This window comes from Gymnoscopelus microlampas (genome assembly GCF_963454915.1).
Source record: "Gymnoscopelus microlampas genome assembly, chromosome: 3".
Taxonomy (NCBI): domain Eukaryota; kingdom Metazoa; phylum Chordata; class Actinopteri; order Myctophiformes; family Myctophidae; genus Gymnoscopelus; species Gymnoscopelus microlampas.
Genome location: NC_139940.1, coordinates 29,774,256 through 29,795,950, shown reverse-complemented (window position 1 = coordinate 29,795,950; position 21,695 = coordinate 29,774,256). Strand labels below are relative to the sequence as shown.

At 40.9% G+C, this 21,695-nt stretch overlaps 1 protein-coding gene across 1 annotated transcript in view; it reads left to right on the top strand.

Moving 5' to 3' along the window:
* Positions 1-21,695, top strand: part of enpp2 (ectonucleotide pyrophosphatase/phosphodiesterase 2) — a 30,833-nt gene that overhangs the window by 3,882 nt on the left and 5,256 nt on the right. Inside the window, exons 3-18 of the mRNA XM_084052114.1 lie at positions 1,883-2,038; positions 6,756-6,881; positions 7,271-7,331; positions 7,480-7,577; positions 7,869-7,948; positions 8,871-8,990; positions 9,188-9,243; positions 12,134-12,199; positions 12,810-12,882; positions 13,193-13,301; positions 13,841-13,966; positions 14,605-14,636; positions 15,509-15,636; positions 17,267-17,339; positions 18,207-18,294; positions 18,854-19,023. Of these exons, the coding sequence (XP_083908240.1) occupies positions 1,883-2,038; positions 6,756-6,881; positions 7,271-7,331; positions 7,480-7,577; positions 7,869-7,948; positions 8,871-8,990; positions 9,188-9,243; positions 12,134-12,199; positions 12,810-12,882; positions 13,193-13,301; positions 13,841-13,966; positions 14,605-14,636; positions 15,509-15,636; positions 17,267-17,339; positions 18,207-18,294; positions 18,854-19,023 (1,562 nt within the window). The remainder of the gene's footprint in view (positions 1-1,882; positions 2,039-6,755; positions 6,882-7,270; positions 7,332-7,479; positions 7,578-7,868; positions 7,949-8,870; positions 8,991-9,187; positions 9,244-12,133; positions 12,200-12,809; positions 12,883-13,192; positions 13,302-13,840; positions 13,967-14,604; positions 14,637-15,508; positions 15,637-17,266; positions 17,340-18,206; positions 18,295-18,853; positions 19,024-21,695) is intronic.

The following is a 21,695-nucleotide window of genomic DNA, read 5'->3' as shown; positions in this document are numbered from 1 at the left end:
TGTATTGTGTGGCTGTTTGTTGTCTTATGAATAAGAAACACTCAAGTATGCTTTTTCTTATGTGAATTCATCAAGTGTGTCTTGACGGTTTTCATAACTTTGTTCAACACTCATTTAACATTACACATGGCTTCAGCAAGTAAGAACAGAAAAAACATACATTTGCTCTTTAGTTTCCAAAACGGCTCAGCACAAGCAATTCGTAGTGTATCTTGGACACATTTTAATGTACCTTGGCATACTGTGCATTGGGACTTGCCTGGACCTACCTTCCCCGCGCTTGCCAGACGTGGAAAACAACCTTTGATTTTTTTGTTCAACAGACTAAATCTTGAAACCAACATGAGACTCAGGAGCAATCAATCACCCTGACATCAACTGGAGTGACATAAACCCACCGCTGACCAAGTCTTAGCGATCGCTCTTCTAAACATGGGCTACATGCAGTTGAATGAGAACTAACTTTCCATACCAGCAGCTCTATGGCAATGCTTTTAGTCAACGTACAGCTTATTTACATTTGTATTCTCTATCCGATGTGTCTGCCAGTGCATATAGAATGAGCAAGTAGAGCCTATTGGGTGAAAAACAACGGATTAGTGTGACCCTGCGTCGCCGTGATTGGGCAGTCTGTGTTTCTTTTTTTTCCTTTTTTTTTTAGAGAGAGTGTTTGCCCAGCTCTACCTTGAGTCAATATTAAGAGAGCATTTGAGCCCATTTTCTGCCCCAGATTTTCTGACCTTGTCAGTACAAAAAACTTTAGCTTTCATGGGAAGGAGAAATCTGTGCCAAAGAATTGCCACACTGTGGATGACAACTGTGACCTTTTCTGTCGTTTGAACTCCAGTGACGAGAGGCAGGGTAAGAACTCAGGACAGGCTTTTGAACCCATGCAGCTGAGAATACATTTTCTGTGCACACATTGGGCCAAGCACCAAGATATCCAATGAGTTGTATCTGTTTTATTTGTTGTCCAAACTCACTGGAACACAACCAGAGTTAAAGTGACACTAAAGAGTGCATGGCTGTTGCACACAGATAGTACACTACTGTGGCTACTGGCTTGGCAGACAGGACAGGTCATTTTGAAGATTTACACATTTTCCATATACATGTGTACACACACACACACACACACACACACACACACACACACACACACACACACACACACACACACACACACACACACACACACACACACACACACACACACACACTTGGCATGGCTTGGATTTTTCTGCTACCTAGGATGTTTTTTTCATGAGTGAGTGGACAAGGAACATCTTGTTATGAATGAAACAGTTCAACTTCTCTCTGTCTCTCTCAGATCTGCAGGACAGCATCAGTTAGAATTTCAGTTAGAGGGCTTCTCAAACTAGGGTTCAGCAACCAAAATGGGTCGCAGCTGCCATAATGTGCACATTTCGGACGCTGGATGGACAACAGCACCAAAGTGTTTTCATGAGCCTAGGAATGAATCCGAATTTGTTCAATTCAATCCTGAATTAAAAGGTTTAAGAATTCTTCAACCAATTGGTGTCAGACTTATACTGGTTAAAATCTGAAAAATCTGCCATGCCTTTTTGAAGTTCATTGATCAAAACGGCACGTCAAAACATTTGTTTTGAACATTTGGAACTTTAAGGTTTAATATGACCTGGGGTTATATTGTTGTGCAAGTAATACACACAACTTCCAATGATTGGTGAAAATGTAATATCTTTACCATTTTCCATCTCACTGGAATTTGTAAAACTGTGTCTGGAGAAGAAGAAAAATAAATATGCCTTTGGGCTTGAACCCATAAAAAAAGGTATCAGTTCAGACTTTATAGTTCATATTTTTGTAATAATGTGCACACTTTCTCTCTCCTCCTCAGCTCGTACTGCATCTCCCAACATAGATACGTCTGTCTCCTGTAGGAACAGGTGTTTTGAGCTAGTTGAATATGAGCCACCGCTGTGTCGTTGTGATAACCTGTGTAAGACCTACAACAGCTGCTGCTCTGACTTCGACCAGCTCTGCCTTAGGACAGGTATTGTTTCACCTTCCTGCTATTCCTGTACTTATTCTCTCTCCCTCCATGTTCTTTTATATATTATATTTATATATATTATATTTCATTGTTCATTTTTTTGGGGCAAAATGTTTGAATGTGAAGCAATTTGGGCTGCATGTTGTATGACAGGTGCTACACTAGTAACGTTTATTATTAATAATGATTTCTAACAATTTCTCGTCTGTTGTCTGTTCTGTCTGTAAGTCTTACTTATTTCTCTCTGGCTAATTTTCGCTTTGTCAGCGTTGTTGTCATTTTCCTGTTGAGCTCATATCAGTAACAGCCACAATCCTAACATCCTTTCTCTAGTACAGTGTGGTCTCTTCTCTTCTCTTCTCTTCTCTTCTCTTCTCTTCTCTTCTCTTCTCTTCTCTTCTCTTCTCTTCTCTTCTCTTCTCTTCTCTTCTCTTCTCTTCTCTTCTCTTCTCTTCTCTTCAGACTTCTCTCTTCTCTTCTCTTCAGACTTCTCTTCTCTTCTCTTCAGACTTCTCTTCTCTTCTCTTCAGACTTCTCTTCTCTTCTTTTGCTAATCATGAAGATGTACAGTCCTTGCTTTTTTCTTTTGTTGCCTAGCTTCTCTCTAAAAATCCTTCTTGCCCATTCCTCGTCTCTAAACCACCCCCTGCTGCTTCCAGTGTTGGTGGTCTGTTTTTAAAGTTCCCTTTTTAAACTAGGTGGTCTTTGGCTTATTACCACCTTCCTGGTGTAATCCTCCCACTGTCTGAAAACAACACTGTTACAGTTTTGGCCAAGGCCGTACTGTGGTCTTTATTCTGACAGCGGGTACTGTTATTGAAATAGATTTATTTTCTTAAATCCGGAGAGCCAAAGCCTTGTGGATTATATTACATTGATATACGACATATGCTCTTATGTTTCTTATCTGGTATGGTGAGACAAATTGGCATGCTGTGGAGTGTGTCTTGAGATTTGTGCAGACATGTAAAAAGTATAAAGATCATGTTGTTCAGGGATGTTATAATCAAATGTTTACCTTTAAAATGTTGTTTTGGCACATTGTCAAAGTGTGGGTTGAGTTTGAGTCCATTGATACATAGTAGTAAAACTGTATTTACTTTGCTGTGGAAGGATCTCAGCATGTTAACCATGTCCACCATGGTTATTGCATTGATCAAATGCTATTGTCTTGTTGTCTTTGTGACTAAATAAGACTATGAGAATATAAAGAACAAATTATCACCTTCAGCTTGCCTTCGGTTGGATAACCTTGGTCTATGACGAATGCCCGGATATACAGATAGACTGCATGATACAATTAAGCAGTTAACATCCTACCATGCTCTGTGCCATGTATAAGAATGCCGAGAAGACCTTGATTTTGGATCAAGATGACAAGAGGAAAAGATCTATGTGACTAGGAAGACCCTAACCTCGCGTCACCAGTCTTTCCACCTCGGAGGAAAGCCTGGTATGCGTTACTAAAGACCCATATGATCCGGTCTAGGCCACGCCTACTGAAAAAAAAGAAAGAAAAAAAAATCCACTTTCCGGATTGTCGCGATCCGGTTTTGCGGTGCCGCTTTGTTTTGGTTCCCCAATCCCTATTTAAATGGAATAGAATTTCCCCGTGGGATAATACGGATAATACAGACGCTAAATAGTCTCCGGAAAGTACACTCACATTTATATTTAAAAGATAAGCTAAGCTACGCCGCATCAAGGATTTTATTAGGACGGACCTATTTTGGGGTGACGTCCTTCCGGATTGTCGCGATCCGGTCGCCTGATGACGCGGATGACGCGCCTGGTGACGTAGGGCTACTTCCGCTCCCGACCGGATCATAGATAAGAAAAGATGTGCTGCCCAGGCTAGGAAGACCCAGGTTCATGCTGGGGAATGGAATGGCAGGCGCTTCAGTCACAAAGACTACTCAACTGGCTAGTGTGTCGGTAGTTACAGTGACTAAAGTGACATCTGCATTTTGATCTATGAAAGACATCAGATATTAGGGTCAGAAATTGCTGTTGAAAGCACACATTCAATGACTGTGATGCTTGGTGCGTTGAGAGCTTGTAGATCTGCTATTTTTGGCTAATGTTCCCCTCGGAAAAGGAATTCTAGGGTTCAAGTTAATGTAAAAAAATCGAAATCCTATCACACAAAGATTTTGGCGGACCCCCTATAGTAGCTCTGAGGACCCCCTAGGGGTCCCGGACCCCCTGTTGAAGACCCCTGCCCTAGAGTTCAAATCAATACAAAGTTATGTAAGTGATTACCTTTATCCTATTATAAAACATTTTTATGGGAGACGTGGTCTTTTCCAGGATGATTTTTACAGGGCACAACATATCACTGAATGGTCTGATGAATCAAATCTGTCACCGTCGGGTGGAAACATTTTCCGGAAATGAAAGAAAGTGTGTTCCAATGGATCTAATGTAGTCATTATTGAGTCGCAATCTCTTGTTAATACTTTTCATTGGTTTAATATTTATAAACAATAATAAACAATTTAATATTTACAAACAATATTTATTAACACCTCTCTGACATCTGGCTACTTTCCCTCTGCTTTCAAGACTGCCAGAGTCACCCCCCTCCTGAAGAAACCGTCACTTGACCCCTCTGAGATCAAGAACTACAGACCGGTTTCCCTTCTATCCTTCCTATCTAAAACTCTCGAACGTGCTGTCTTTAAACAACTGTCCTCTTACCTCCACCAGAACAACCTCCTGGACTCCCACCAGTCTGGGTTCAAAGTGGGTCACTCGACCGAGACTGCCCTCCTGGCAGTGACGGAGTCGCTCCATACCACTAGAGCGAACTCTCTCTCCTCCGTCCTGATACTCCTGGACCTGTCTGCAGCGTTCGACACAGTGAACCATCAGATCCTCCTCTCCACCCTTAAGGGGATGGGTGTCTCAGGCTCTGCACTCTCCCTGTTTGCATCCTACCTGACGGGTCGCTCCTACCAGGTGATGCTGAGAGGGTCTGTATCAGAACCACACAGACTCACTACTGGGGTTCCCCAAGGCTCGGTTTTGGGTCCTCTTCTTTTCTCTCTCTACACTACATCTTTTGGTGCTCTCATCCACTCCCATGGCTTTTCCTACCACTGCTATGCCGATGACACCCAGCTGATCCCAGCTGATCCTCTCATTCCCCCCCTCTGACACACAAGTGGAGGCACGCATTGCTGCTTGTCTGGCTGACATCTCGGAGTGGATGTCGACGCACCACCTGAAGCTCAACCTGGACAAGACCGAGCTGATGTTCCTCCCGGGGAAGGGCTGTCCGCACCGAGACATGGCCATCACCATTGATAATGCTGTGGTGACGTCAACTCGGACTGCGAAGAATCTGGGTGTGACCCTGGACGATCAACTGTCGTTCTCGGCAAACATCGCATCAGTGACACGGTCCTGTAGATTCCTCCTCTACAACATCAGGAGGATTCGCCCCTTCCTCACGGAGAAGGCAGCCCAGGTGCTCATCCAGGCTCTTGTCATCTCCCACCTGGACTACTGCAACTCCCTCCTGGCTGGTGCTCCGGCATCTGCCATCAGACCTCTGGAGCTTGTTCAGAAAGCTGCAGCTCGTCTGGTGTTCAACCGCCCCAAGTTCTCCCACACAACTATCCTTCTCCATTCTCTACATTGGCTCCCCGTAGCAGCTCGGATCCAGTTTAAAACCCTGGTGCTAGCCTATAGGGCAGTGAAAGGAACAGCTCCTTCCTACCTCCGGGCTATGGTTGATGCCTACACCCCTGCCCGACCACTTCGGTCTGCCACCTCGGGGAGACTGATTGCCTCGTCACTCAAGGGTCCTTCTGGTCGATCGACACGGTCACGACTTTTTTCTGTTCTGGCCCCACAGTGGTGGAATGAACTTCCCACTGAAGTCAGGACAGCAGAGTCACTGCCCATCTTTCGCCGCAGGCTGAAAACCCACCTCTTCAGGAAACACTACCCTTCCTCTTTGCCTGGCCTACTTGTTGTTAACTAGTTGTACGAACTCTTGTTTTAGTTTTGTATTGTTTTATTGGATCTTGTTTAGTCGATACACTTATTTGTTTGAGCTCGTGCTCATTTGATTTAGCTATTTTGTCTCATCTGTTTAAGAAAGTAGGTAGCTGATATATTGCACTTTTACCTTAGCGCTGGGTATACTATTGGTTGCTTGTTTTTTGCAGGAAATGCACTTAAGACTTCTGGTGATTAGTAGTTTTCGTTCCCTACCTATGTTGAATACACTGTAAGTCGCTTTGGATAAAAACGTCTGCTAAATGACTGTAATGTAATGTAATAAAGCCCACAGACAGACTTAACCACTTTCACCTTCCGTCCCTATTATTTGAAAATAGCCAAAATAGCAGATGTAGCTCACAACGTGTCGCAGTGTTGTAGATCTGCTATTTTTGCTACTTATGCACAACACCGTCATACAACGAAATATGGAATAGGGCATTCATTTATGAAAGATCATAAAAAGATGAAATATGGGCAAACAAGGTTTCTGTCAAACTGTGATGATATGGGCAGTTTGAATAGGGCCCATACATGTGTTTCTGGAAATTATTGTCCGCTCATTTGCGTGTCTGTGGCAACTTTTTTATTTTGACAAAAATGGCCACCACAAGCCGGCATAGTGTTGACCCCTGTTCTTGTTACATCCAGACTATATTTTTGATTCTATTAACAGCACCTCTTATTTGATCTTACCAATATCCAGAGGGTGGGTATGAATGCAGTAAGGATCGCTGCGGGGAGACTCGAAATGAACAGCATGCCTGTCATTGCTCTGAAGACTGTCTGGCCAGAGGAGATTGTTGTACCAACTATAAGGCACTGTGTAAAGGTTTGTAATTCTTACTTTACAACACTCAAAATGTTACAGCACCCATGCTGTAAAAGGCTGGACTAAAGGATACAATCACGTGGTAAAGGTTATTACTGTTATGTTGCTAGAACCTGTTTTCTCAAATATCCAGCGTATTATTATACTTTTGTTATTTTGCTTGCACAATAGCTATATAGATTTTAGAAAAATACTTTGAACCTTTGGGATACCACTACATCTACGGGAATGTACATTTTTAAAGCTCCTCTATCTTGTTAAGTACACACATTGGTGTGCACATACGCGCATGCACACACCTTGATCTCACTCTCTCTTCTCATTCTCCCGGCTCATCTCTCTGAGTCGCTGTATAATGCTCTCTCCCTACTGTCATCTTGTTCTTTCAGGAGACACTCCATGGTTGCAGGATGAATGCGAGGAGATGAGGACACATGAATGTCCTGCTAGGTATGTGCAGTATACGTACAGAGGAGGAAAAAATGGAGGTCACAGAATCTTTTGTATGTTTCTTTCAGCTCTTTAATGGAAAATTCTCGAAAGGACTTCCTCTTGTAAAGGATTATTCATTTCCTTGTGATGTGCTGTGTGGTTGTAGGTTTGTGCGTCCCCCCCTCATCATGCTGTCTGTAGATGGATTCAGAGCATCTTACATGAAGAGAGGCACCGCCGTCATCCCCAACATCGAGAAACTCAGTATGGCCTTGATGAGTTTAAAATAATAATAACAATATTAATACTAAGTATAATACTAATTATTATAATAACAACAACATCAACAAAGACGAAGGGGTGGTTTAGCTGTAACAGTCTTAAATTACAGTGTCAGTCTCCAACAAGGATGGAAATATCATCATTATGATATTTTTCTAGCTTTCCATTGTGTCTGTGTGTGTACTGTACATAGATAGACCTATGAAAGGCTTTTGGTTTATCAATGGTCTCTCACTGATCAAGGTGTTCTTTTTTGTCTGTATGTCTCCTCAGGAACATGTGGTACCCATGCTCCATATATGAGACCTGTTTACCCCTCCAAAACCTTCCCCAACCTCTACTCTCTCGCTACAGTATGGGACATTATTCTTCTCTTTCCGTTGCCCATGATTTGCAGAGGCTGTTGTATATCATGATTGCATGACGGCTCAGCTTCGCATTGTGCCTAAAACGCCCATAGCCGTGATATAATTAATATGACATATCAAAGCCTTGAGTGTATTATGCAATCAGCAGCAAGATTCACCCACAATTTTAACCAAAACATTACGTTGCTAACTAAAACTTACAGTATAGCCGTCATTATACAACTGTGCATTCCAATGTTGAGTTCCAATTTGACAATGTTATATTAGTGATATTGGAGGTGAAAATAATTTTTATGACTATAAACATCAAACAAAAAGTTTGAAAACTTGAGTTTGGTAGATGACGTCCCTGTTGTAAAAAATGCTTCTTGGTAATAACTTTATACCGTTGGAAAGGCTGTCTATTTCCCTTTTAAATGGGAACATGCATTTGTCAGATGAGCACTCAACTGAGTATGTGAGTTGCGGCCATGAAAAAGTTGCCAACCAATGCCAAACAGCTTATTCTAATTATTCATCTGTGCTGCTCATCCCACAAATGCATGTTCCTTACAAATGGGGCACAATTTAAAAGGGAAATAAACTGGCTTTCCAACAGTATAAAAGGTATTGCCAAGAAGCATTGTTACAACAACATAGACATAATCTACAAAACGCAAATTTCAGAACTTTGCAATGTTATGGTACTTTTGTGCCCAGCAGTTCACATGAGTAATAGCCACAGATGATCACAATATTCATCTCTTTTAGTCTTCATTATCCTTTTCTAGGCAATGATGCAAATTTCTTACATGTGTGTTGGGCTCTTTACTGTTTGCTTACAGTAAAACAGTTTGCTTACAGTACTGTTACTTAGTTAGTCTTTACATGGGATTGCACATGTAATTTTATTTTGAATGTCTGCCAGGGTCTCTACCCAGAGTCTCATGGTATCGTTGGCAACACCATGCATGACCCTGTGTTTAATGCAACCTTCAGCCTGAGAAGCAGAGAAAAACTTAAGCACCGATGGTGGGGAGGACAACCTGTGAGTACTTGAACTTCTCTTCTCTTCTCTTCTCTTCTCTTCTCTTCTCTTCTCTTCTCTTCTCTTCTCTTCTCTGACTGGCACACCAAATCTTTCCTTTCAGTTTCATCACAAGATGGAGAACTAGCAAGGACATTTTGACAAGTTGATATTTTAATCTGGGATAAGTGAACGTTTTTCCTTGTTCCCTTTGCCAGATCTGGATCACATCAGTCAAACAGGGACTGAAAGCTGCCACTTTCTTCTGGCCTGTGTAAGTCTGCCTGTCTCAGATGTCTGAACCAGGTAATATGGTGTTGTTGGCCTGCGAGATAACCAAGTTGGAGGACATTTCCATCCATTGAATGTAAACAGCACAAATCATTAGCAGATAATTCTTAGAATAAGAAATTAGCCAGTAAAAGACTAAAAGAGTAAAAGGATGCACACGCACACGCACACGCACACACTCACACTCACACTCACACTTGCATACAATACACAGTAGATTGTAGCCCTACTGTGCCTCCCTCCCCGAATTATTCTGTCAGCAAAACTGTGTGCCAAAACTATTCTGCTATAGTCAGGAATGTCAAGGCCCTTTGTAGAAAAATATTGTTCATACTGTACTTCTCTCTGCATTTCTCTGTGAATTAAATTCTTTCGTTTCCTGCTAAATCCTTTGATTTGCACAGTCAGCAATTAAATAATCCAGAAAATCTGGCAGATTTTTACTTTGTAAATACCTTTTTGATGATAATTGGTGTTATCAATACAGAGAATGGGATTCAGATATATACAGTAGGTTTGACAGTTTTGTGCAGAAGTAGCAAAAATAGACAATCGACAAGCTCACAATGTGTCGCATCGCGACATATTGCCTTTGATTACATGCGGGCGGCAGTGGTTCAGACGGTAGAGCGGCCACTTGGGAATCGGATCTTTATCTGTTTGCTTACAGTAAAAACGGTTTGCTTTTTTTTTTAAAAGACGTCAAAAGATGTCATTGGCGGTGTGGGCTTACTGAAAACAGACCTCATTGGCAGGGAATGAGTTAATCCATTAATTCTTATCTAATATAATCCTGACCTGAGGTTCTCATTGCGGCTGCAGAATTTCTAATGATCTAATAATTTAACAATGTGGTCCTTGCTATGGACCTTTTATGTGAAAGGCACCTTAATTTAACTTAACTCTTGAGTTTAATATCTAGTTTTTTGTTTAATTAATGTTTAGTATAGTAAGATGCCATGACAGTACTTTTTGAGGGTTTTAGCTTGGCACAAGCTGCTTAATATGACTGTCATTCTTGTTTAATCCAGAATTATACTGGTATTTCAGTGGAAACACAGCTTAAGTAGTTTGACAGAAACCATTGACCATTGACCCATGCACACGTTCAGTGCTCCCCTACCAACCTTGTCCATACAATGCCTAACCACTAAACTGTTAAATCAGTATTGTCTTGGCATTGAGTCACCTTGATTGAGTGACTGTAGCTGGTTTCAGTTGGTGGTGAACTTCTCTAGTCTTGAAGAACATGTCTGGTCATGTTTCTGTCACTCCGTCAGGCCAGTGCAGGCTGCCACAGTACCGTATCTATAGCATTTAGAACACAAAGGAGCCCACATTTATCAACACAGAGAGGGCTTTGATAGAGCGAGAGGCAGATCTCAGGAGAGGCATGCTGCAAGGCTGTTTTTACAGCAATTTGTGCAAATGGGCCTGTTTACGCTACGCAGGGTTTCACTATGAACCAGGGTCGCAGACGTGCCACTCTTTCAAACCACAGGGGCTAAAGTGCGATTTCGAGTGCTTTTGCTTGGCACCAGCTGAGGTGCATGCGTGAGAGAAAGACAGACAAAAAGGAAGAGAAACAAAGGTAGGGAAATGTAGTGAGCATGAGAGAAAGTAACAATGGAAATGACAAAGGAATATATATGTGTGTGTGTGTGTGTGTGTGTGTGTGTGTGTGTGTGTGTGTGTGTGTGTGTGTGTGTGTGTGTGCGTGTGTGCGTGTGTGCGTGCGTGCGTGCGTGCGTGCGTGCGTGCGCGCGCGCGTGTGTGTGTGTGTGTGTGTGTGTGTGTGAGTATGTGTGAGTGAGTGTGTGAGTGTGCATGCGTCCGTGTGTTGTGTGCGTGTCTGTGTGTGTGAGAGCTAGTTGAAGGGGAGAGAAAGAACGTGAGTGTGAGCAAGTGGGTTAAAAAGAAAGGGGAAAAACTGAAAGAAATCAGTAATAGAGATACCAATACGAGAGGGTATAAAAATCTTGCACACACATTTTTTCCTCAAATGGACCTTTACAGGTTCATTTTTACAGTCCCAGAGTTAAATTAACAATGAGGATTTTTCTGTGTGGAGAGTGCGGTGGAAAGAGTGAGAGAGAGGCCCCCTGTCGAGTTTCAAAGTAGTGTAACCATACCCCCTTGTTCCTCCATCCTGCCCCCCGCTGCTCCACACCTCAAGCCCCAGTCGGGGTCTTTGAGCCTGGGCTTGATGGTTGACAGCTGTGGAGTGTGAGGTGGGAGCTTGGTTGGTGGCCTCGTCACAGTGCACAGGCAGCACAGAATGTGGGCTGTCAGTGATGTTCAGACACTTTCACCCAGTGGGAGTGCTTTAAAACACTGTTTATCAGCATGGGGTCCAGGGAACCCCAGGGGTCCTTGAGTTTGATTGATTGATTGAATACTTTATTTACACGTTTGAAAACAGTGTGGAAATACAACAAAAGATATGCTGACAGGATAAAATAATCATTGTTTCTAAATGATTGATAGTTATGAACCCGAGTCCACTCTCCGATGTAAATTACATTGTATATTGGGGTCCCAGAGATTAAAAATGTATCAAATGGAGATCCATGCCCTATTGCATATCAAACTTCAAATGAAAATGGTTGAGCATCACTGCTTTAAAACATGTTACATCCTTGATATTCAAACCCTCATTGTTCATTGGGTCAAAGTATCAGTTCAGCATAGTGTGTGTGTGTGTGTGTGTGTGTGTGTGTGTGTGTGTGTGTGTGTGTGTGTGTGTGTGTGTGTGTGTGTGTGTGTGTGTGTGTGTGTGTGTGTGTGTGTGTGTGTGTGTGTGTGTGTGTGTGTGTGTGTGTGTGTGTGTGTGTGTGTGTGTATGTGTGTGTGTGTGTGTGTGAATGTTCTAGTGCCATCCCTTTGCAGAGGAGGATACTGACCATGCTGCAGTGGCTTCACCTTCCTGACGGAAAGCAGTGAGTTAATGTTCTTTTAATTAATGATTTAATTATTTCACTCACTCACTCACTCACTCACTCACTCACTCACCAGACCTGCGCCGCGGAGGCACAAGGGGGCTATTGCCTCCTCCCATGCCCACCAGGGGAAGCTCCGCCCCGGGTAGCGGCCCCTGGTCCATGCCCGGGCGTAGCCGGGAACCACTTTGCGCATGTCAAAAGTTATATTCCGAATGAATGCTTTGGGTCATGTAAACGAGGAATACTTATATTCAGGTCCCATGTAAACAGGTAAGTGGAACAGATTATGAATCTCTATTCGGAATGAATACATGATGTCCATGTAACCGCAGCCACTCATTCACTCATTCACCCACCTACCCACCTACCCACCCACTCACTCACTCACTCACTCACTCACTCACTCACTCACTCACTCACTCACTCACTCACTCACTCATTCTACCACCCACACATACTCACTCATTCATTCACCAACTCACTCTTTCATTCACCCACGCTCTCTCTCACTCACTCACTCACTCACTCACTCACTCACTTGTTCATTAACTCACTCACTCGCTCGTGAAACTACTACTGTGAAACGTTGACTCTTGTTTCATTTCAGGCCTTATGTCTATGCCATGCACAATGAGCAGCCTGACACATACGGACACAAATTGGGGCCCATGAGTCAGGAGGTGAGTATAGTGTGTGTTTGTGTTTTGTTAAAGGCACACGTACACTAACCAGACCCACAACATACACGAGAAGCCCTAAACAGAATCACCACCACACCAAAAAATCTCTTCTGCCACAACATCACTCATTGATGACTTAATTTTACTCTGGACAACTCTCGTAGGTTTGTTGATGGTTACAACATGTCAGTATGTTTGGTGTTTAGATCTGGTTATGATCTGCTGTATGTGTGTGCATCGATTTGGGCAGGAGTAACATAGTCCTCAATGGAACAAGTTAAAGCAGATCAAAAAACGTTCTGTGTTTCAGTTGAACAACCCTCTAAGGATGCTTGATAGGATCGTTGGCCAACTGATGGATGGCCTCAAACAGATGAATCTGCACCGATGTGTCAACATCATCATGGTGGGCGACCATGGTATTGACACACACACACACACACACACACACACACACACACACACACACACACACACACACACACACACACACACACACACACACACACACACACACACACACACACACACACACACACACACACACACACACACACACACACTCGTGCACACACACGCATGCACAAAACTTGACTCAACTCAACTTTATTGTCACATCAGAAGTTCAGAATCAGAATCAGCTTTATTGTCACATCACATGTTTACATAAGTAAAAAAGTGGGTGAAATTCGTTTTCGTGCATAGTTCCCATCATATCGATATTTCCATAGAAAAAAAGAAGGGGAAGAAGAAGAAGAGGGGGGTGGGGCAAGTGGGAAATTAGATCAAACAAGAGAACAAAAAAACGTGTTTGGTTTAAAGCAGTGGGTGGAATTATCTATGATTAAAGTTACATTGTTACACAACTGTATATAAATAATGAAATTAAGTATAAATGTGATATACAGCAATGGTACGCACACACTCACCCACTCATCTTCTTTCATATCTTATTTAGGTATGGAGGAGATCAGCAATGAAAGAACAGAGTTCCTCAGTAACTACATGTCCAACATTGATGACATCATCCTCATCCCTGGGCCTCTAGGCAGAATACGCTCCAGATATCACAACAACCCTAAATGTAAGACAGGAGGAGTGATGGAAATCACAGTATTTAAAGGGATAGTTCACCCTCAAAATGACTTTTTTTCTATTGATCAGTCACCCCATGGAGACTTGAATTCATGGATACTTTTTAGTTTTAGTCACATTCCTAAGCCAATAATTTGATGACCGGCAGCGGTTACGGTAGGAGACACAAAGAGTCTCCTTTGTGTCTCCTACCGGAACCGCTGCCTACCGGTCCGCTGGCCATCAAAAAAATCCATGAATTCAAGTCTCCATGGGGTGACTAATCGATAGGGGAAAAAAAAAGATTTGGGCTGAACTATCCCTTTAAGACTTGAACAAGAGAGAGATTTTGTGTCACAATATACCTATTTGGTTCTGCAGATTTCATTGCATGATTGATGAAAAATAAATATCTGATATGGAACATCCTCAATAGACCTGGAACACTTATCCTTGGATTTGTGTCCTTGGCTGTTGTAGTTTGTCCTCCTAATCTATTTCACCATGTTTTTCATCACATACTGTGAAACTTTAAGAGTTGCTTTTTCAGGTTAACTGTTGAAATAAATGCACCAATATTTTTTGCTAAAACTTGGTGGCACTTTTTAATGGCATTGACATATCTTTCTTTATTCATTTATTTTTCAGATGACCCAAAATCTGTTGTTGGAAATCTAACAGTAAGTATTTAATATTGCATATTGTTCTTTTTTTACCCATTAAGACCTGAGGCCGATTCTACAAATGTCTTCTAAATCCTAACAGTTTTCCGAAAAACTTACTTTGCTATATCAGTGGTGCTCAAACCTTTTCATGTCAAGGACCCCCAAAATTATATGTGTTTGGCTGCGGACCCCAATCTCCCCAGAACCCCAGAAGCAAAGATTTGAGTTATATATATATATATTCAAAGACAAATTTGCACGATTTTGTATATCTGCTATATTTTAATAGCCAACCAATGTGCTATATAGCTAAAATGTAAAATGACACAGATTCTTTTCTGGTTTTAATGGGTTAAGACTTAAGAGGCATGCACTGACAGTACTGTAGTGCATGAATAATAAGTAAAATACAACATGATATTACTTGAATGACTGAAACTCACAACTGCAACAACAGGGAAATTATTTTCACATCTTATTTTCATAATAGTTAATATGGACACTGATTTCTAGAGAACAAATTAAGGTATCAGAATCAGTTCATCACACGTTAACAGGTTTGCAGGTGTAAATCAGTGGGTGTAATTTGTTTTTGTGCAAGCTCCATCATTTCGTTGTTCTCCAGAAAAGAAAGAGAGGGAGAGCAAGGAGGGGGAAATACATCTAAGATACATAAATACATAAAGCAGCATATAATCAGCAACAAAAAATATATAATCATCCATCACCAAATGAATTGTGTAATATATGTAATATTTGCCGACATATTTTCAAATAGTTTATTCGAGTCGTTCGTCCGGGTGTGTAAGGACCTTTACTTTGTTACTTTTTGATTTCCAGTGAAAGATGACAATATCATTTTTAAAATTTTATTTTCAATTTTACAGTGTAGGAGACCAGACCAGCATTTTAAACCATACCTGAAGCAACACCTACCAAAGAGACTGCACTACGCCAACAACCGACGCATTGAAGACATTCACCTGTTGGTTGAAAGAAAGTGGCAAGTTGCCAGGTACAGTGACATCATCAAAACAGGAAGTCCAAAGGTGGAGTTTGACATTTGGAGGATTTATCAGACCAGAAATCTTTCTTTTATATCGTTTTATCTGTAATTTCTAACACATCAGCCATTTCATTAATCTAGGTAGGTATGAACATGTTGAACACACAGTTACTACAGGCCCATCTGTCTTCAGAGGTTTGAGCAGTGAGTGAATCGTACACGATTCCATCTCAAATAGAAACCTGTCACTAGTGCGTGCGTGCGTGCGTATGTGTCTGTGTATGTGTGTGAGAGAGGGAGGGACAGAGAGAGGGAGGGAGAGTGCGTGAGAGTGATGCTGGGTGATTTATATTGTAAAAATGCGTCTGTGTGAGTTCATTGACATAAAGAGCAAGCTCTTCCTCCCTCATGTTAAGTTGTTTATGTTGATAAACCATGGAAGAGCCACAGGCAAGCATAAACACAGACACACACAGAGAGAAAGGGATTACTAAATGAAAGAAATCTTTGAGATTTCACTGTAAGTGAGATACAGATCGGCTAGTCGCTGCTGGTATGAGCTGAATGTTAAGAGGATTCACACACACACACACACACACACACACACACACACACACACACACACACACACACACACACACACACACAAACTCACACAGACATGTAATGGTGAATGTCTACGTAAATATCTAACTAAATATTCACAGCAAATGAAAAACTTGTCCTGTCCTCTACGTTCCCTCGTCAGCTAGTGATTTACATAGTCTACATGCTTGTGGCTTCACCCCCTGGGCACTCACAGACACACACACTCACCTACCCACCCACCCACATGTGCATGTCCACGGGTGTGCACAAACACACATACACACACACACACACACACGCACGCATGGACACATGCGCACACACTAAACGTGCATCACTGGAAGTAGTGTTTTAATGGACACTTAATAAAATGTGCCTGTTTTTCAATTAGAGAACTGTGGCGGGAGTTGTGTGAAGGCATGGTTGTTTTGGCCTGAGGGCCGAAGGACGTGAATTCCTGCAATACCAGAGATTAACTGCATTAAATCCCAAACCTTTAAAATGATTCCATACCTTCCATGGCATACCTTCTTCCATACCATAACTACAAGTGTCTTTTTATGGTGTGGCTCTGCAAGGTCGGTCTGTGTGTCTGTCAGAGCTAATATAATTTCGCAAACCGCTGAACCCCTCAGTGCCACAGAAGTACCTCCACTGTTATTATGTTTTAAATATGTTTGATACGTTTTGAAATATTTAACTTAAATTTGATCGTGGGAGTCGAAGCGGTTTGGATAGGTCTGAAACCTGGTCCAAATTTGGAGTCATATGCCATAGATATGTCATAAATGACTGACATCAGAGGCTGGCAACATCAATCCAAGATCCATATTAGAGCCATGCTGTTCTCTAACTGTTTAAGCTCAATTACATTATTTTACCTTATTATTTGACATTATTATCTTCAAGTGTCAAGAGGTTAGAGCACCTTACTGACACAGGTATAAATGTGACAATGAAATTAGTGTAGATTTGCTCACAGATCTACAGTACTCAATGTTAAGAATTTTATAGGAGATCAAATGTGGTCTCTTCTCTCCTTGTTGTACAGAAAGGTTCCTGAAGGGAAGAGGATGTGTCGTTCTGGTGACCATGGATACGACAATAAGATTAGCAGCATGCAGGTACTTTCAAATCATTTTTGCTTCTGAGACACTTTTTCGCTAAAGTATGAATAGGCTTTACAGTTTTAAATGCAACAGAGAGGGTGTAATGTTACGGTAGCTCTCCACCGCACCAACGTTGGTGGCGGTAAGTGTTGGAAAGCGTCTGTTGCCAAATATCTGCTGTTGAATGGGTGGTGGGTACACTGTGGTGTCGGGTCGAAAGTTGTAGGGAAGCAAGCTCGCTCGACTTTCGACCGTCGGATAGCAGCGGGCTTGTTGTTGACATCAAGCCATAGGCTATTTTTATCTGTCGGTGTCTGCCCTCAGGTGCATTCAGCAACGTTTTTTCACACCTTCCAACCGACTGATCTCCCGACTTCATTCGACTGCCAGTCTGTAGTAATCTGTAGTAGTCTGTTTGGTGGAGAGCTACCTTTACTCTGTTTGAAGAAATACCTAAATGTACAGAAGATGCTCCATTTATTTGAACCATATAGATTTCAGGATGCTGTAGGTTCTGTGTGTTTCCTCACAGTTGATTGAGTTTTAATGAGATAAATACAGTGTACGGCCATATAATATTGTACTGGATAACTTTGTCTCGGTCAAAATGCTTATGAACAAGTATGCAAAAGGTTACAAGTTGATACAATGGCGTGAGTACCATTCTATTAAACTGGAGGCTGTTTTTACCAGTACTTATAACAAAGCTATCTATTTGCAATTCCTGCAGTTTCCCAGCACAGATTCACTACTCCACTGTGGCAATACGTAGGAGAATGTTTTGAACATTTTATTTTATTTTAGGATTAGTTACTCCCTGATGCAATGTCTGTTTCATAATGATGGAATCAGTGAACACATTGGCCATCTTTTATTTTCCAGACTATTTTCTTAGGATATGGACCTTCATTGAAGTTCAAGACAAAAGTTCCTGCCTTTGAAAATGTTGAGCTTTACAACGTTATGTGTGGTAAGATATGTTTCATCATGTATGAGTTAAATTATTAAACTGAAGGTTAATGACTGTGTTATTGCTTTTAATTTGAAATAAGTGCATTTGTTTTCAAATAAAACCAAACCCATAGTACAGTAAGTACCATTTAAACTCATTGAGTGCCAGAATTAATTAATTAATTAAGTCAGCATTAGTGGCAGCATTTTTGAACATTTTTATTAACCTTTCAAGAGCCACAGGATATTTCGCGGGAGGGGGGTACAACCCCCCTTCGCGGGAGGGGGGTTGTACTGCGGAGGACGGGCCGTCTCCCCATTGGCTTAAACGGGGAAGTATCCTCATTGGCTTAAAGGAGTGAAGGACAGCCAGGACAGTCAATGATGAATAGGTGTCGAATAGGTGTCGTGGATGATGATGTGTCTGTCTCTTTGTAGAGCAGCGCTTGCTGCAGCTGCTAAAAATGGACGTGTTACACATTGGCACTGAATGAGTTAATTTGAGCTATGTATCTCTTTTCCACTTTTTTACTAATTTATATGACTGACATGAAACGTATTTCACTTTCACATCTAAGATCTGCTGGGTCTGAAGCCGGCCCCGAACAATGGAACCCACGGCAGTCTGAACCACCTACTAAGAACCCCAACCTACAGACCCACCATGCCAGAGGAGGTTTCCAGGCCCATTCCCTCTGGTCCCACTCCCATGGGAACAGACGACCTGGGCTGCACCTGTGATGACAAGGTCAGCCATGATGACTCGTGGCAGACCTGGGCCCAATGTCCTATAAACAGCAGTGGTGGAAGAAGTACTCAGATACTTTACTTAAGTAAAAGTAGCAATACCACAATGTAGAAATACTCTGTTACAAGTAAAAGGCCTGTGTGCAAAATGTTACTTGAGTAAAAGTACAAAAGTATTGGCATTAAATGTACTTAAAGTACCAAAAGTAAAAGTACCGAAATGTAATGGAGTAAAAGTACAATATTTGCCTCTGAGATGTAGTGGAGTAGAAGTAAAAGTAAATACTCCAGTAAAGTAAAAGTACATCAGAATTGTACTTAAGTACAGTACTTGAGTAAATGTATTTAGTTACTTTCCACCACTGATAAACAGCTGATAATGATACATGGACAACAATTTTAGGCAATGCAGAGCAGCAGTGCTTAAGGATAGTGTGGCACATTTTACAATATGTCACTTGTCACATATTGGAATACAAAAGTTAATGTATTTGTTAATAGTTAACTTGGCATTAACTAATGTAGTTGTACATAATACAAACAACAAATACATGAACTAGGCTAAACTTATAATGAGTTACCTATTAAATTATTCCAATATGAATTGACTTTAACTAATGTAGTTAATGATTAACAAAGCATCAGATAAACGTACATGAGTTTGTAAGTAGTTAACCAATACATTAACAAATGTGTGTGCTACATAATTATGTATAAACAAAACATAGGCTAAACATACAGTTAGTAAACCCGTTACAAATACATTAACTGTCAGTTATTGACATTATACTTTCATCAAAATGAAATAATGATTTACAAATATATTAATAAGTCATATGTTAGTGTCTACATTTATTCATTTATTATTTACACAAAAGTAAATTAAAAGTACATAATGTAACAATGAAACATAGATGTGTGTGTCAGATAATGATTATATTGCTAAGTTAACATACATACAATTCATTAATTGACATAAACTGATATTTTAGTTGTACAATTATATGAATATGGTCTTGCATGATTAATCATTTATAAATATACTAACGTTTAGATAGTATGATAGATAGATAGATAATAGTAGTAACACTGTTACTACTATTACTAATACATAATGGATTTGCTAATTACTACCCAATGAAAGGTTAATCTCATACTTAGTTCATGTATTTGAATAATTGGTTTAGTAGTTAATAATTAACTAAGTATAATTTCATCCTATGTTTTGAACATACGTATATAAATGCTAATGCAGTTCTTAATTTAGTAGTACTAACTAGCTCATGAAAATTTGATCTGATGCTTTGTTCATCACTAGAACACTAGAATTCTCTTTCAGTTAACATACGCAATAACTAAATTGCCTATCTACATGTGTCCTGTATACCATGACTTTAGAGTAGTTTAAATTACAGCTGCTTTTTCTGTGAGACTTGGAGAGCGCTGAGAGAGTTGCAATTTAAAGGCTTATAATCACAATCATACCTTAATTTCTTTTTACAATTTCCCAAAAATGATATTGGAACTGAGATCATCATTCTTGGATAACAATATTTGAATTATTCCAACACATTGCTATAGTTTATACACATTTCACAAGCAACGTTTGTTGAGTTTTTGTAGTGTAATGTCATACTGCATATCATTGGTATATACATATATACATACAGTATATGCACACACATACCCAAAAGATATAATTTCATTCCGTGTCCATTCAAGAAGTACATTTTCCCACTTGAATACCAGTGGTTACTGACTGTTCTGAAACTCCTCTTGAGGCACATGGTGAAAAATGATAATGTCCTACCAAAGCAGAAAAGTACCTTGCATGAGAAGTTAAATCAATGCTTCTCATGCAGTTGAAATAGTTTTAACTGTTTTCAGATGTTTTTGTCTGCTCAGTAAGAAAAGGGGGAAAAAAAGAAATCCAACGTTTAGGGCTGACTAGAGATCAGCTTTTCAAACATTCAGTTTAAAGCACACCAAAGCAAACAACCACAATGAAAGTACAATAATAATTTCTTTCTTATGCCAAATAAACAATTTGTGAGGTACAATTTACAGAGCAGACCTGTAAAAAGACCTAGATACAATTATTTGCATGTCACCCACTATTAATCAAATTCCTTAGTGTGTGCGTGTGCGCGCGTGTGTGTGTGTGTGTGTGTGTGTGTGTGTGTGTGTGTGTGCGTGCGTGTGCGTGCGTGTGTGTGTGTGTGTGTGTGTGTGTGTGTGTGTGTGTGTGTGTGTGTGTGTGTGTGTGTGTGTGTGTGTGTGTGTGTGTGTGTGTGTGTGTGTGTGTGTGTGTGTGTGTGTGTGTGTGTGTGCGCGCGCGCGCATGTGTGTGTGCATGTGGGTGTGTGTGTGAGCATGTGTGTGTGTCATTTTGGGTGTTTTACATTGTAATGCATCTCTAGGTGCCATTGACTGACTGGCACTGTGTTGCATTCTAACCAGTATCCCTAACTGCTGCAATAACCCTATCTGTTTAATTTACAATATATCCTTGCTTTCTGTAGCAGAGCTGGAATCATATCACTTTCAGTTAATTCCATTCATAGCTTAAGTAACACTGGCAGATGATTGGCTAATAACAAAGCTTTCATTCTCAATCGTTCTTTTAAATGGATATGATAACATGTAGTTCTTGAAACACCCGAGTTGAAAATG